The sequence below is a fragment of the Mesocricetus auratus genome, unplaced genomic scaffold (genome assembly GCF_017639785.1).
Source record: "Mesocricetus auratus isolate SY011 unplaced genomic scaffold, BCM_Maur_2.0 Super-Scaffold_100023, whole genome shotgun sequence".
Lineage (NCBI taxonomy): Eukaryota > Metazoa > Chordata > Mammalia > Rodentia > Cricetidae > Mesocricetus > Mesocricetus auratus.
The window spans coordinates 18,199,593-18,217,698 of NW_024429204.1; the positions used below are offsets into that span (position 1 = coordinate 18,199,593).

General features: G+C 43.4%; 1 protein-coding gene across 1 annotated transcript in view; it reads right to left on the bottom strand.

Annotated features, from left to right (window-relative positions):
- The window catches only part of Sntb1 (syntrophin beta 1), a 235,961-nt gene that overhangs the window by 19,920 nt on the left and 197,935 nt on the right, over window positions 1-18,106 (bottom strand). Inside the window, exon 4 of the mRNA XM_005082728.4 lies at window positions 8,427-8,566. Within this exon, the coding sequence (XP_005082785.1) occupies window positions 8,427-8,566 (140 nt within the window). The remainder of the gene's footprint in view (window positions 1-8,426; window positions 8,567-18,106) is intronic.

The window sequence follows — 18,106 nt, forward strand, 5'->3', positions numbered from 1 at the left end:
TCTCAAAAAAACTTTAGCTAAGCAAAATATGTTTTCCCAGGGACTCATAAAAAGTAGAGGGGTGAGAATAACTAAAATTACAGCATGTTTGCAAGTGTCCTGATTGTGTGTTGTAAATCAGAGGCGCCGTGTAAATTCCCCAGGCCCAGAGACACCACAGAAGTTTGTCAGTAGGAAAGAGGACTGTTTGTAAATTTGTCTGCATGGTTATAGACACCAAGACATGCTGTGAGCACTTCTAATACCCCTGCTCTGTGTGTGAAGGAAGACAGCACCTGTGACAATCTGGACAAAGCCACCCAGCACTGCTAAGGAGAAGGCGGGACCTTGAGGTGACTGGTGCCAGACATTATGCTAAATAAAGCGGTTCGGCTCATTGTTCTGAGTAGCATGGTGAATGAATGAAGGAGTTGTTCACCATCTTTAATTCATATGCTTAAGTCTTCACTGCCCTAGTATGACTGACCACAGTATGAAACAGAACTTCCAAGGAGCTACTTCAGGTAAATACGGTCATATGGAGCCCCGATCCTTTTATGGAGAGACATTGAGGAACTGTCACCATCTTGAGTCATGTGTCAAGAAAGAGTTTATGTGAGGACACTGAAAGAAGCCAGCTGTCCTAGACCAGGACGGGGACTGTCACCAGAAAGGACTACACCGGCACCCTCCCCCTGGACTTCCAGCTCTGGGATTCGAGGAGAATGAATTTCTCCAGTTTAACTGCAGGTTGAACTCCTTATCCAAAACTCTAAACTCAACTTTGTGACCACTAACATAATGTCACAAACAGAGAATTCCATGTTGTGACCATGAAACAGTTTCGTGCACAAAACTATTGTGTGCAGGTCCACTTAAGCTGTGTGGGTAAAATGCACATAAAACGTAAATGAGTTTCCTGTGTTCTGCGTGAGGGCCGCCTCCTTTAAATATCACATTATCCATACATAAATGTTACAAATCCTGAGAAAAAATCCAAAATGTATTTTACATAGCAAACCCCCAACGTTTGTGTTATTTTGAGTGATAGTACATTAATTATATTGTAACTTTCCTACTGCATAGACATTATTAACCTTTTTTTTTCCAGGCAGGGATGTGACTTTAGATAGAAGCAGCCAGCTCAGAATCACAGTGACTTTAAACAAGGCTTCACTATGACACCTTGCCCCTGAAGCCCAGGTATGTCAAACATTTGCCGCTCTGCCAGCAAATATAACTGGTTTATGAAAGTACTTTTAAAGGGACTTTTCACGTCCATTAATCATGTATTTTCAGTTAGCCTGTATAATCGCCGGCTTCCTTTGAGTCTTTGTGGGATTGCTCGGATCCCACAACCTGTTCCTCTATCTCAGCCTCTCCTCCCCTCTGAACCCCCCCACCACCCATTTTCTTCCCAAAGGATAAAAATCTACACTCAGCAGATGAGAGGATAAAGAAATATTGTGAGACTTTGTGTCAGCTTAGTTTACTTTTTACTGTTTTGATAATCAGCTTTTAAAAGATGCCGCCTTGAGTGGTTCTCTGGTGACCGACCACCTGAGAAGTTTAGTTGGTCACAAGTTTGCAGTGTTTTAAAAAAGTAGCAATAAGCCGTGAGGTGGTGGTGCACGCCTTTAATCCCAGCACGCGGGAGGCAGAGGCAGGCAGATCTCTGTGAGTTCGAGACCAGTCTGGTCTACAAGAGCTAGTTCCGGGACAGCCTCCAAAGCCACAGAGAAACCCGGTCTCGAAAAACCAAAAATAAATAAATAAATAAATGGTAGCAATATTCTTGTGAACACCAAGTCTAGAAAGGGTTAAAAATAATGTGTGAGCACTTACCACGTGTCAATGCTCCTGTAAGAAGCTTACGTTACTGTAATAATCATTGCAACCAACCAGGTAGGCGTAGACAGTGCCTCTCTGATTACGGATGAATGGTGTAAGGTAGACAAGACATTTGCCTAGAGGTACAAAGCTGGCATTTGGAAGCAGGTTGTAAACTTCTAGAATCTGTGACCTGGAAGGCACCACTGGAGTGATGAGATGACAGGCACCCATTGGTAGAACTGCAAGGAAGACTGCAAATCACAACAGAAACTGACACCACCCACAACTACATGTTCACTTCGCAGTGGGATCCACGACGCCACTTTGTTTCGTTACGACATGAGATTGAGGGACAGGAAGTGCAGGATTAAGTGGTCATGAGGGCCCCTAGTTAAGGACACATCGTGACCAGCTAGCTCATGCTCTTGTCATCATGCCCTACCCTATAGACTGTATGGTCTCAAACTGTGAGTCAAAATAAGCCATTCTGATTTGATATTTGGCCCCAATAACAAAGAAGTGCCTGATGCAGGAGGCAAACAAAAGGTTTACCCCAGGAATGAGAAGTTAGGGCAGCAGTCTGCATTTCCACGCTGGGGCAGCTTAGGGCAGCAGTCTGCATTTCCACACGGGGACAGCCTCTACCAGGAAGAACCACATTTTTCTCTAGCTCCCACCCCCCACTTCTGCCAGAAATGATCTTGCTGAAAACTGAGAGCCTCGCAACCCCCACTTCCCCAGAGCCAGTTTTGAGTGCAATCGGAGAACAGTTCCAGTTCCCGCTGGAGGAAACCCTGACTTCCAATGCTCATTTGGAAGCCCTGCATGGATTTGCATAGAAGCACCATCTCCTGAATCAACAGGGAGGGGAATGGGCTTTGTTTTCATTGTCTGGTTGGTGAAAGTCTTCACATGGAATTTCCAGAGAGAAGCTGAACAGGACAAATTACCTACAGTGTTTGGTATCCAAGGCAAAAGCCTATTAAAAACCTATTTCTCCAAAGCACATCATCCCCCGGGCTTTATAGCAAAGAAATCCCACTGAGTGCATTTAACAAATGAGGACTCCGAGAGACAGCAGAGTTGGTTGGCCTGGAGGTAGGCACTGTTCTGGAAGGAGAGAGACTAAGATGAAAATTCTTTGCTGTTACATTTGCAGACTACTGCTCAGGAGCGCACAGTGAGTTGCCTGTCAGCTGGAGGGGATGAAGTTAGGACAGCTGAGTCACCAGAACATCCTGAACTTCCCGACGGCCAGATGGAGTTCAGAGCGACACCCGTGGCCCTGACTTTATCCTTGCACGTAGGTAGGTCTTGTACACGTACGAAATGAATTCCACTTTGCACCTCAGTGGTTAGCCTGTTTTTGTTGGGAGGATGATGGTGAGTTGAGGAAGCATGTCCTGCTGTTGGCTCTCCTTTGAGGCTACTGGTAGACACCGATATTTTAACCAACTATATTTATATACTTGAAGGGTTTTTCCATTTTCATTCTCTCATCCGATAGAGGTTTATGGCTTTAGATTTCTTTGTGTGGTTGGCTTACAGTCCATTCCTGATATCCCTGTCACCTGTGAACGTGCACCCCATCTTTTTTGGCATCCCTGCCCTAGAAGCTTCTCACATCCCATACTCTGTTTCTGAGCCTCCAACTCCCTTTCTAGAATGTTTGATTTTAAGGAGCATCTGTCACCTGTCTCTTTGGTAATGGTCCTGACCGTGGAGCTGCCGAGCCTGCTAATGCAGCCAGCACTAAGACCTCCAAAGATGAGAGCTATTCCGCATTCTTACTCGCTTGAAGGACTCCTTGCAGGAGGGGCAAGCCTGCTTACCAAGCTGAACTGGGACAGATTCTGAAGGAGCCAGGTACCAGTGTTCCTCAATTTACAATGGCATTGAATATTGATAAACCTACCATACACCGAAAATATCAAGTCTACAACTCACTGATTACACTTGCCCAACTTAACATCATAACTTAGCAATCTAGGACACTGTGGATTCTAGTAAGGTACAACATTTCAGTATTATTGTAATGTCAAAACGTCGAGGCTGAGTCACCAGAAGTCAGGCATTGTGTGTATAGCAGTGTATATGTTCCAGGAAGTACTGGCCGACAGAGCTATTGGCAGTCTGGAGAACACTTGGACATGTGCTGTCTATCATGGTAGCCACTCGCTGCATATGGTTATGGAGTGCTTGAATGTATCGAGTAAGACAGAAAGTACACTTTTAGTTTTATTTATATTTAATTTGCTGAAGTAGGCCTAAGTGGGGTCAGACGGAGGCTCTGAAACCATATCCAATCCACCTTGGTAGCTCCTGGACCATTTCATCATCGATACTTCTTGGTTCTCTTTAGAAGCACCTGCTTAATAATCCTTTCCCCTCAGTCACTGTTCCCTTGTCCATGTCTAGGGAGACAGGCCAATGTGAAGCCTCTCTGGGCTTCCAGGTTCACCAAGTCACGTTGTGGCTGTGATTGGTCTCGTTATGGAGGAGCTGGAAATGACTGCTGAGAAACAACCGGGTCTCCCAGCAACTCAAGACTTTGTGCCCTCACAGACACGTGGTTTTATCTTTTCCTATTTGTTTCCCCTTTCTTCAGCATGGGCTCAGAACCATAGTCTGAATTCAGCAGTCACCCCTTGACCTTTGGGATCTGTATGCCAAAGGTAAGAGTATCTACCCTGATTGCATCTGTGGCCGCTACCTCCTCCAAAGACTCTCAGTGCTCCCCAGGGCTCACACTGATAAGAGCACACAAGAACAGTGAAAAGGCTGTCTCTGCATTCCACTGCAGATGCACAGATTAAGATACACCGGACTAGGATAATACAGGTTAATTTCGATGGGTCTGCAGTGAGTGGTTCTAGGGTATGGCACCCTTCCGAGTTTGAGCCAGGTTCTTAACCCTGCTGAGTCTTGGGTCTGAATCAGGAGGATGCATTGTGCGGCAGGCTTGCGGGACGGAAGCAAGAGCCTCAGGAGAGACCGATGTCAAGTGCTGGGCACCTACCTGACCAGGCCAGATGCGGGTTCTCATCTCCCAAATCTGCAAGGCCGTTCTGGTGCTCTGACTCCACCACACCTCATTAGACAGGAAACAGGGACTCGGTGACTGAACTTCTCTACTTTCTGGAAGGCCTTGTCCCTTCCCCCAGCTCTCACCATTATTTTCGGAATAGTGCTCACCCAGGCTTCAATTTGAACTTTGTTCTTCAGCCTCCCTACGGACAGTGGGCAGCATTTTGTTGTTGTTGTGTTTGGTCTAAATACTTGCTTGGATATTGCTGCCCATAAGTATAGTTGTGCTGGGAGTTTGATCTTTGTTTCACCTCTTTAGACTTTCCCTTAATTATAACTGCATGGCAAATAGCACATGAATTCGGAGTGTTGAGGAATGAATGAATGAGTGAGAGAAAAAGCAGTCACCATTGGTCACCGTTCCCAGAGGCTGTGAGGAGGAATCTGAGAATGAGCTGGGGTTAGTTTTATTTGCATGTTTCCTGAGAGTTCCCCGGAAACTTCCCTATGCCCACCTTCGTTCCTGACAACTGCTATGAGGGGCGCCAGTCCAGTCTCCCTTCTGGGTAACTGGAATGAGGTCTACGATCTCTCTTTGCTTTCAGCCTCAGGAGTCCCTTGGAATGTGAGCATGCTCACGAGTGCTATGGAAACTGTAGCGCAGGTGACGAGCCTGAGTGAGCACGGCGAATCCTCACCTCCGTGTAAGCCTGTGAAGACTGCCCTAAGAATCATTCTGCCACAGATTTTGAAACATGGAACATTCAATCCTTTTTTGTTTTTATTCCGATATAGAGCTGGCTGCTCCTGTTCTTCAAAAATCTCACTGAAATCCATGGGAGTGGGGGGAGGGATACAACATTTCTGTCTTCTGGTCAGCTTTACTGTTGTTCACCCTCAACCATGACTGATGGTCTGAAGAATCTCAGCTCTGTAAGTGTTGCCATTGCGATCTAATCTTACCGCTTATTCTTTTGCTTTTTAGTTCTCTTATCTGTACCTAAGCTTTGATGATGTGGGGTGTGCTACCCTATGCTGCAAATATGTGCTGCTCTTATTGGTTGATGAATAAAGCTATTTCGGCCAATGGACAGGCAGAATTTAGCAAGGTGTAAATCCTAACAAGGATAGAGAGGGGTAATAGGCAGAGTCAGGGAGACACCAAGTAGCCACTGGGGAGGTAGGACACCCAGACACGTAAGAAAAGGCCACGTAAAGATACACAGATTAATAGAAATGGGTTAATAAGTAAGAGAAAGCTAGCCAGTAAGAAGCCTAAGCCAATGGCCAAACAATTATAAATAGATATTAAGTCTCAGAGTGGTTATTTCATATAGACTGCAAGGACCCAATTGGATGGAGAGAAACTAGTCCAGTGGGACCGAGACTACATGGCGGAAAATCTTCATCTTCACTTTGACTATAATTGTTATTAGTATTGAAGAACTGCCATATTTCCATCTCAAGACAGATGCCCAAAGCTTAGATGCACTCCAATGAGCCTGCTGGACCAAACTTCAAAAGCAGCCTTCCCTACACTGTTGGATAGTTCACCCAACGATAACCCAGAGGACCTTTGATTATTGTCAGGGACTAAGTCAGGAAGACGACAATTATATTCACACAAGATCACAGTGCCACAGAAGGAATTAAGCCAGACCACTGTCATAAACAACACAGAGCTGGCTTAATTAAGAGCTGGCTGCAAAAGCCAAGGAATTCCCAGCAACTTCAAGGCAACACGTGAGTTTTACTTACTGCTTTCAGAGCACACAGGATGAGGATACAACTAGGATGCACCCTGATCACGTTTCATGACATGGCTGGTCGAAATAACACTGCAGTGAGTAGGGAGTATCGCCATCTCTTGGAGATACCAGGTTTGATTCCTTTAACTACAGCTCCAGAAGTAGGAGTGCCAGGTCAAATGGTTTATTTTAACTTCTGGAGAACTCGCCGCATTTTCATAGTGGCTACATCACTTTGTGGACCCAGCAACAGTGAGCAAAGTCTCTTTATTCCCCCACACAAAAAATAACAGTTTTGAAACTTTTACACTTTTTAATAATGGCCATCTAATGGATGGGAGGGAATGTATTTCTGTGATTTACATTTCTCCAAGGATTAAGCTGTTTTGCACAAACCTGTTTTTTTGTATGTGTGTGTAACTTCTGAGAAATGTCTCTTTCAGTCCATAGCCAAGAATCAAGGCTTGTGTGTTGCTGTTGTTATTGAGATGTAGGACTTCCTACATGTATCTTCAGATACATGGTTTTCAAATAGTTTTCCACATCCCGTTATTTCCTTGTTTCCTTTGCCTGTCTGAAGCTCTTTACTTTGTTGCCATCCTGTTTATCTATTTTTGCTTTTTGTTGTTTGTGCTTTTTGTGTCACATCCAAAAATACATTGCTAAGTCCAATGTCAAGAACCTTTTCTTCTAGGGATTTTTTTTTAGATTTATTTATTATATATACATTATTCTCCTTGCATATATGCCTGCAGGCCAGAGAGAATACCAGATCTCATTATAAATGGTTGTGAGCCACCGTGTGGTTGCTGGGAATTGAACTCAGGACCTCTGGAAGAACAGTCTGTGCTCTTAACCTCTGAGCCATCTCTCCAGCCTCCTCTTCTAGGGATTTCTTGATTTCAGATTTTACTTTTAAAGATGCTCCTAATCTATTTTGAGTTGATTTTTCTATGTGGTTTGAGATAAGGGACCAATTTCATTCTTTTGCATATGGGTATCCATTTTTCCCAGAACTATTTATTGAAGTGATAATGCTTTCCCCAAACTCATGGAGTTTCATGATTGTTACCATGAACTGAGGACAGGAAGAAGCTGGGAGGTGTTGGCCAAAGGATACACAGTTTCTGCAATGCACAAAGTATATATCATGCAAAATAAAGAGGGTAGGAGGAACTTTCTGGAGGTGGTAACTCTGCAATATGGTATTGATTGTGGTGATGGTTTCGTGAATGCTAACATTCCTCTTCATTCACCCAATTATATACAGCTTTTTGTGTGTCAATCACAGCCCAGTGAGGCAGCCTAAGAAAAGCTGCAGCTACATGAGTAGCTAGTACAAGGTAAGCATTCCAAGAAGCCGACAGAATGAGGTGGTCCCACTTCCAACGGAACATCACACACGCGCACACACACACACACACACAGACACACTAGGAGGAACTTACTTAAGAAACTCCCACAAACACAATGGGCATTTGCACATGCTATTTGCCAAGTTGCCAGGTAAAGACCCTTGCTTGATGATTACATTTGGACCAAGAGACTGGAAACACAGGAATTTAATTCATTTCCAAGGGGATAGGATGGTTATCTAGGAAAATTTCCAGTCTGGGACATCACACAATTGATTTGGTTCCTTAATGACAGGTGGGTATTCTGTGGTCTCCACCATGCCTTGTTCAGCAATAGATAGTAACTCACTTGTACCTGTATTCTTAAGGAGCTCCCAGCCCTGGCCATACCATTGGACAACACTAGACTGTGTTGGAATAATTATAACTGATTAAAACAATATAGAACTTGCAACCCATCACCCGAACCCGCAGTCAAGGCTACCTGGTGGCAAGAAGTGGATACGTATGCACTGGGCTGAACCAAGCCTCCTTCCTTCGTGGTGCACTATCGTAGATTAAAAGGTCTTTCTCAGTTAGAACAACGAGGGCCGGTTTCCACTGTTTCTCACTCTCTCCTGGCACCTGAAACAGAAAGCAGAGGACTGAAACAGCTGGAGGACAAGGACGAGTGGGAGACGCGATGTCAGCATCCCTTCAACCAGAGAACCGGACAAAATGAGTGTCTTTTGGTCCAGGCTCGAAATGGAAAGAAATAACTACAGCGTGGTCCTAGCGATTCCTGACCACTGAAAATACCCGATCCCAGGGCCTTGGTGTGCACTGTCTGTAGAGTCAAGGAGGAAGAGCACAGCTGCAATACATCTGCCGTTGGTTCTCACCTGTCAATCAGCGCTCAGTCTTTATTTCACAGTGGGAGGCAAATGCTTGGGGGGAATTAGCACTCTTGTCTTACACTCTGGTACAGCACATACATTATGAAAAACTTTAAGCAGATACCCAAAGGCACTGAAAAATATCCTGCAGAGGCACGTGTCTCCTCTTTTGGATGTGAGACACACCGTCTCTTAAGTTTTGTTCTTGAATTGCTCCTGAGATTTAAGCATAGCTTCAAAATTTCCCATCATCCATTGGCTATTCAGGACAAGGAACACTGACTTAACTCAAGGGACAGGATGACCGACTAGGAACAGGATAGAAACATCAACCGGATAATTGGACCGGATGTGTTTTTGAATCCCATCTGTTGCTGAGACTTGTAGAGATCACATTTTGGTTCGTTGAATGCCTTAAATGCCCTTCTGTCCACGGAAGAGCTCTCTGTCAAGGTTGAATTCAAGGACCCAGATTAAGCTTGGTAAGAATGCAGAATGCCAGGCCCACCCAGACGTGTGTTTATTGGGATGTACAGACGATGTGTCTGCCCTTCATGGATGGAGAAGCACCGCTCCATGCTAGGCCAAGGGCTGTCTTTGACTGACAGTCACAAGCTTCTCAGCGCAGACAGTTGTCTCACAAACCAATACTCAAGGTCTATTGGGGGGTTGGTTGGGGTCAGTGGGGGGATGGGAGGCTAGGAGGGTGAGGGAATGGGGGGATTGATATGTAAAATAAGATTGTTTCTAAAATAAAAATGATATTAAAAAGGGAACTCAAAGAAAACTTAAAAGTGAGCTAAATTTATATTATAGCTCATTCCCCCTTGCATTCCTTTAAGTATTTATTTATTTATTTGTCTGTTTATTATGCCGTGTGCTATTTAGCTTGCATGTGAAGGTTAGAAGACAATTTGCAGGAGTTGGTTCTCTCCTGCCATGTGGGTTCTAGAGATCAAATTTACATTGTCTGGCTTACAGGCAAGCATCCTTATCTGCTCAACTAGGTGAGACAGATTTTCACCTAGGCTGGGTCATCCCGCCCCAGCCTCTCATGGGCTGGGATGATAGGCTTACACTACCATGCCTGGTTTCACTGTCAAATAAGCGCCAGAGTGAAATCTGCACAAACACATGGGAGGGGGGGTTGGGGGAGAGGAGGACACATACATGTGTCTGCTTTTCACAGCAGCGCCACGGCCAGTGTGTTAGTCATGAGTGACCAAAGCAGAGAAAATGTGCAGCTGGTACTGGGGTTGACTTTCCTCTGTTCTCTGTGTGACTGAGCACAGTTCTGGAGCTCATGAATCACGTGTCCTTGGAGGTTCTCGCTCCTGCTGCTTCTGTGTCCTTCCCGGCGAACACAGGTACACCAGAGGTGAGCAGTGTTGACTCTGCAGCCGGGAAGCCTGAACACACATCCCGCTTCAGAGTTTGCTAGCTGTCAGTCATCCAACTCCTTTGCATTTTAGTTTTCGGTGTCTGTACAAACGGCAGCTATTAGCATCCACTGAAGAGGATGGTGTGGAGACAGTTGGGTTAGAAAATCTGCAGCAGACTTAATGCAGTGCAGGGAAAGCAGCAGGGAGCCATGCTGACTCCCAGTGTTACTTGAATGATTAAATGGGACAGTGAGTTTGATGCACTTAGCAGCTGGCAGATGGTAAATAGAGACATTGTGGTGGGCCCACCATATCTTTAAAAAAAAGTAACTTTGAAAAGGTGTTCTTTGGAAATGGAATAAATATAATGAAGACAATGACTTTCCTTGGGAAAAATTATACGATAAAACAACAATACGTTATATACTAATAATTTAAACATCTTCTGTCTTCTTTTCCACAAAGACCCCTCCACAAGAAGAGCTCATCTTTAGTTTTTAATACACTGCCTTCCAGCAATTCTAAATGAAACCTTGCTTTCTGAAAAGCATCTCCGTCTCAATGTTTGTAAAGCTATTTATACTTGAATGTGAATGAATGACTGTTGGCTTTTCTTCCCTCTCTGTTTTATGCATACTAAAAATAGCTACCTTTAGCTTATTGATTTTGTAAGACTTTCCCACAACAGAGCAAGATCATCTCCAAAAGATCAAAACAGATCGAGAAGGAGAAGAACCAGTCTTTACAAGGTGAATATGAAGTAGATATCTGGAGGCAATCAATTGTGTGTGGGGGGTGCTAAAATAAATTTGTCCAGCTTCTACATTAAATCTAGTAAATTATCTTTCCAAATCAGAAACAATCTGAAGCTTGCAGAATGAACCTGGATAGTAAATATCAATGGTGGCATGGCAACCTCTATACCCATGGGGTCAGTGACACAGGAATGTGTCCAGTGGTATGGTAGCTGTGGTTTGAATCATCCCAAAGCCATACACATATTATGGCTTATTCAAGCTACTCTGTGGAGCTCTTAAAATACGCTGTGAGAAAACTCTGAAGGACTATGTCCCAGCATCCCTCTGGGCAGATCTCTTGTTTTCATACTGTGTAAATTCTTGAGAGCAGCAGGATGCCCATGGTAACAACTGACTTTGCAAGGAAAAAACAAAAACCGTAGTGAAGACAAGATTGTGAGTTCCAGGGAGATAGCATAGTGAATATAGTTGATAAGGCATTTGCTATGCAAGTGTGAGGTTTGAGTTCTAATCCCCGGGGCCACATGGAAGTAGGGTAGGCATGGAAGCCACTTGTAATCCCAGCACTCAGAAGTCTGCGCCAAGAATCTCAGGGATAAGATGGCTGGCTGGACTAGCCAGCATGCTCCACGTGCAGCAAGACGTTCTGCCTCAGTAAATAGAGTAGAGAACAGGGTCGGTCACATCTCCAACTTCTCCTAGGTTAAACAATCCATAGGGCGTGCAATAAGGAGCCAGAGATGTGGACACTTAAATGCAAAGGAAAATGAGAAGTCAGAAAGAATATCTTAACACCTAAAGGAAGAGAGGGACCTGGGGAGATGACTTAGTTGGTCAAACACTTGCTGTGCAAACATGAGGACCTGAGTTCAGCTTCTCCATACCCATGTGGAAACCAGATGTGATGTTTGGACCTGTGATCCTAGGACAAGGGAGGCAGAAATAGGATTCCTGTGGCTCACTGGCCAACTAGTCTAGACAGTGAGCTCCAAGTTCAGTGGAAGATGTTGTCCAAAAAATTATGATTGAGAGTGCTAAAAGTACCTGACCTCCATATGTACACACACACACACACACACACACACACACACACGCATGTACACACAATGCATGCACACACACAGACACACACACATGTGGCAAACTAGCCACAGAAGACAAAGATAACAAACAGAAAAATAAATAAAGTATAGGGAAGTTTTGTTCAAACAAAGTGTTGATGAGGGTGTGAAGCAACTGAAATTCTCATGTACTTGGTTGGAATGCATGCTGGTAAAACCCCTTTGGAAAACAGTTTATAAATTTCCTTGAAAGTATGTTCCAAAGTTAACATACATGTATCATTTGATTTAGCTCCTCACATTTGCATTAAGTCAAGACAAATCAAAATATTTGGCTGTATATTTTAGTTAACTATATATGATGATTATTTCCACCGTAACTTGGTGATAGATTTGGAATCATCTAGAAGACACACCTCTGTCTACAATAGCATTTCCAGAAAAGTTCAGCTGAGGAGGCAAGACCCATTTGGAGTGAGGACAGCACCATCCCATGGGCTGTGGTCCAGGACTAAATCACTATGAGATGCTACATGTATTACCAGTCAAAATCCATCTCTCTCTCCTTCCTGCCTGTGGATACACTGTGGCCAGCTGCTTTAAGCCCCTGCTGCCATGCCTTCTCTCCCACAATGCATTAGAAGGCAACACCCTTTCCTTCAGTTGTGTTTGCCTGGTGTTTTCTTCTAACAACAAGAAAAGTAACTAACACACACAACTACATAAGGATATTCTTAATAATCTTGTTTTAAATATCTATATTCTTCAGAACCAAGTGTCTGTCAATAGGTGAATACATAATTAAATACTATACATCTATATAATGGGAAAAGAGGTAAAACAAAAACAAAGAATGAACTATTCATGTATACCATAACATAGATGAATTCAAATAATTTTGTAGAGTAAAATAAGCCATAGCTAAACTATATGTAGTATATAATTCAATTTATGCAAAATCTAGAAAATGTAAACTAATCCATAGTATATAGTCATTTCTTGAGGGAGGAAAAGAATTAGGTTGTTTGGAAAAAGCAGCTTCCAAAAGGGTAATACATTACAATAAACTTTTTATTTTCCTAAGACATGCACACAGAAGAATTATCCATCAAGAATGGAATTTTAAGTAGTTTTGTTTCATTAGTTCATAATAAACCATGAACAAGCATTGCTAATTTAATTTATTAAATATTATAATAAAACATTTTAAAGGAACACAGCTTCTCCTGAAATTGCTAAAAGGAGGGTATACTGATCAAACACTTGAGTTTTACTACTTACATAAGGTCATAAGATTATTGGTCCCTGGGACCTACAGCATCCTGTTCCCAGACTTTGGAGAGAAGAGCAGAGATAGGAAATCCATCATAAAGGAGCTGGGACCCATTGCATTTTCAGTGATCTTTTTTCCCTCTGCACACTTGCAGGCAGAGTTGATTTCTTATGAACTATCTTATTGAGCCAGTGTGTAAAACTCGGATGCTAATGCACTCTAACAGGGACCTTTGGTGGCTCTATTAAAAGTAAGGCTGTGTCCTGTGAGATTTCATAATGAAGCAAACCTCAGGGCAGAACACATATTCGTTGAGACAGGCATGTAGCTTGCTTTTAAATCTCTAATACAGGAAGACAAGGTGAGAGGCTCAGCAAAGTTACTACACAGGGCCGGGTCATCCGTAGAACTCGGCCTCCCCATGGCTTTCCTCATCTGCTGACCACTAATGACACAGCACATTCCATGGGATTCCAACTTGTTCTCTCATGCAAAAAAAATCCTATTTGGATTATCTCATATCTACCTGTGAGTTCAGGATAAACACTGAAATAGACCTTTGCCTGAAATAGGCTGCCTGAGACTGTGGCTTGTTGTAAGTTGAGGAGGGTCGTCTGCTAGCTGCCTTTTCCTGACATCTAAGAACAGAATGGCAACCTTGCAGAACACTTACTATATATGGGGAGGAAGGATATTCCTCTCCTTTCTGCCCCTTTGTCCACCTTAGTCTAATTAACTTCCCTTCAGGTACAGAGGTATCAGTAATCTGATTATTCCAACCTAGGAACCATATTCTAATCTGTTTTAGCAAGAGGCATAGTTTCATTCATCTGTAGCCCTTGCCTGTGGTCTGTAATGAGTCTTTTTCATTCTGTATACCCAAACTCCCTCCATGTCTCATTGGTGTCTGATGTGCACCTAGATTCATCTCCTACTTCCTTTCTCTCTGTCCAGAAGTCCTATATCTCCTGCCTAGCTATTGACTGTTCAACTTTTCATTAAGACATCACAGTAATATATCTTCACACAGTGTACATACCTCCTGCAACAGTGGTTACCACCCCTCTCATCGAGTCTCTGCAATGATTAAGTAAGAGGGTATGCAGTGGGCTAATCCTAGGTTGGCCATTGCCTCCCTATGCAGACCTAGTATCTTGGAGAACACAGCAGGTGTGCAAAACATACCACTTAGGCCAAATTCTCCAATGAGACACGACAAACCTGTGCCCCATGGTATGCAAACATCCTAGGGGAGCGACGGGGGAGGGAGGCCTGACACAAATTTGCAAACTCTAAGTCATCGTGAAGGTTTTTGGGGGAGCAATTATCTTGTTCTCAAGCATGAATTTCATACAGAAAATGCTTGTTAAGATGTTGGATGTGTCTATAATCATCTATTGCAATTTGGCCCTTTGTTCAGGGTTGTTAATAAATGGTTTTTGTAGGGAAGCATTTTATATAGATCTAGGCTGGAGACACTAAGAGAATGGACAGATGATTACATTATCGTAAATCCTATCCCAAACCGCTATGTAGGTATTCTGAAATCCTCTCAATGAGCTAGGACTCCAAAATGGGGGTCTGCTGGGTATCTGTTTTGCCATCCACACTTTGAACAATTTGTGTGCACTCAACCTGACTGCACTGATTTCACCCCTATAAGCTTGGTCCTTCCAGAGAAGCCTTCATGGACCTGAAATCCTCTTCACCTCCTTTACCCAGCTTGCTGCATCTTCACCTGCTTGCCATGGCAAGCTTCTTCCCTTGTTACTAGTACAGCTTCAACCCTTAAAATTTCTCTAAGTAGCTATCCTGTTTAGAGTCAAATACGTGATTGTCATCCACTGTCAGTGGCCAGGACCACCTGGGAACATCCTGGGGTCTCCTGCAGGACATGGCCATTTTGTTTGGCTAGCTTTAAACACCAGCTGATGGAAATGAAGACCTATGCTGTGTGGGGAGAGCTGTTCCTTCTGATACTTAACAATGGCTCGTTCTTCCAAACATGTAAACACTCCCTTTGATCTTGTTTACCCATTGACTCAGCTCATTCTTTCCCCAGGAAATTCCAAAGGAAAATTTCAAAACTGTGCTCTGCCTGAACAATACAATATTACTGGACTAAGGTTGGGATTACTTGTGACTTGTTAAATCTTTGCATCTTCTAGAAACAGTAGAAGGTTAAAAGGGCAGTGGTGAGAAGATGCATTAGAAAGAACTTGACATATTTATTGAGTCATACAAAGCCAGAGGCTTAAAGGTTTGCAACAGGACAATATTCTGTTTATCCCAGAAGAGTAAGAGATAGTGGGCTTAAGAGAGACTGCTCCGTTATCAGCACAGTGACGGGTTAAATCCATAAGCTGAAATAGTAAGCCTCAGATTGTGACCTCAGCAGATGTACTTTGTAGGGCCTTTGTAGATGTACTTCATTAAGTTAGGATGAGTTCTACAGGGCTATGGTGGACTCTGTATTAGTTACAATGCTGTGGTAAAATACTGGTCGAGATTTGACTTAGGCAAGGAATGGTTTCTCAGCTTACAGTTGCAGGAGGTACAGTCCATCATAGCGAGGAGGTCATGGCAGCAGGAGCAATGAATGAATTGGTACCCGGCTCTCTTCCATCTTTGTATTCCATCCTAGACCTCAGCCCGTAGATTGGTGCCTTTCATATTCTGGGTGGGTTTCCCTACCTCAATTAACTTAATCTAGAAAAGCCTTAACAAATATCCCCAGAGATTTGTTTCCAGTACGATTCTAGATCCCATCAAATTGCAATCCATATTCACCATTCCAAAATTTTATGTATATTGAGCAATTGTCAACACAGACATACACAAAGGAATGAGCCCGTGTAAACACTGAGGCAAAAAGTGATGGTACTTCTTCAAGCTGAAGTTTACCAGCAATCTCATGGTGACCAGCAGCTAGCGAAAAAACATAGGACATAATCTTTCTCACAGCCCTAAAAGTAAAACACTTTGACCTTGGATTTCTAGCTTCTAAAATTTAGAGACAAGTTTCTGTTGTTAAGCCATCCAGTTTCAATGTCCGGCAACCTTAGCATGCGAGCACAGGCACCATGCTATTTTACCAACCCTTTGAGGCATTTCTTACCATCCCCATTTAGCAGCAGAAGAAATCACGCTTCTGAAAAACTCATTTCACGGCCCAGGTTAAAAGCTTATCATTATAAAGCCACCCGTGTGCATTCTTGTAGTTAAAACTTGTGCTGTTTTCCAGATCATAAACCACCTCCCACAAGAAGAAAATGAAGAATTACGTGGGACTACCACGCAAAGTGTGGCTTGTAGACATTTGGGAACCCAGAAGGATTGTAGACAGCTGGGAACCCAGAAGGATGGTCCCCTGCAGGCTGGAGTACACAGGACCCTGCTCACAGAAGCCAGGCAGTATGCCATGCCTCCCCTGGACCCTTCCTGTCAGTCTATCTTTCTTATTTCTTGGCACATGGGGTTACACTCTGAGCAGACAGCAGTTTGGTTCAAGTTCCTAAATTCCTTTCTTGGTAAACAAAGCGCTTTATTCCCTAAGTCTCACATCTGATTAAAGTAATTCAAGACTAAGGTGTAAATGACTCACCAGCCTTAAGGGATGTCTCTATTTATAACATGAAGAGTGACAAAATTAGTTGTTTATGTTTACTCCCCAGTGGAAAAAAATCGAAGGAATAATATGCTGATTGTGGCTTCTTTGCTGAAGCAAACATTCTGAATTTGCTTTGTATTTGTTGTGTTGTTACTTTAGCACACCATTCCTTTCACTGGGGATGTTTACCCCAGCTCCATTGTGTTTGGGCATCCTCTGAGAGCTAGTGTAGCTTAATGGGCTGTGCATTTTTATAGAAAACACAGACCACAAGCTCAGCAGCTTAGGACACCTGGGCAGAGCAGGCTAAGGAACTACAGTGGACCATCTGTTATTGCAAATAGGAAATTGTTTGGTTTTTCGAGACAGGGTTTCTCTGTATTGTTTTGGAAGCTGTCCTGGAACTCGCTCTGTAGACCAGGCTGGCCTCGAACTCACAGAGATCTGCCTGCCTCTACCTCGTGAGTGCTGGGTTTAAAGGCGTGTGCCACCACCACCCGGCATACCTATAGGAAATTAATATAGCTCATGGCAGAGGAAATATTGGATAGAAAACAGTGATTTCTGCAGTATGTCTGCGACTGTGTTAACCAGAGACTCTTACAGACCAGGAGTTACAAGGTAGGATGATGATTGACAACCAGATGCTAAGATGACCACTGAACTCTGGATTCTCCTGCTTTGGCCTGCCAAGGGCTGGGGTCACAAGTATGTGCTACTACACCTTCCTTAACCTCCAGTATTTCAAGAGAAGGCAAGGAGATGGACGCTTACATGTGAACTTATATTGTTTTTAGAAATTGGTGTATTATTTTCCTATTTTCTGTTGTTATTTGTTTTGTTTTTGTTTGTTTGTTGAGACGGGGCTTCTCTGTGTATCCCTGGCTGTCCTGGAACTCACTCTTTAGACCAGGCTGGCCTTGAACTTCCATCCCCCCAGATACATAGATACATACGTATGGCGTCCAGTATGGCCTCCAAAATCTTGGAAGATCCTAAACTTAGTCACATTTACACAGTCCCCCTTCCTACCTAAGGCTAAAGTGATACAATCACAGGTTCCAGGGACTATGATGACATCACTGGAAGAAAGCCTTATGCTACCTACCTCAGTCAGCAACTAACTGAAATTATATGAATAGTGTATCGAATACAATGATAGGGAGTCTGAATTACTTTATTTAGAATTCTCCCCCGTGCTGCTT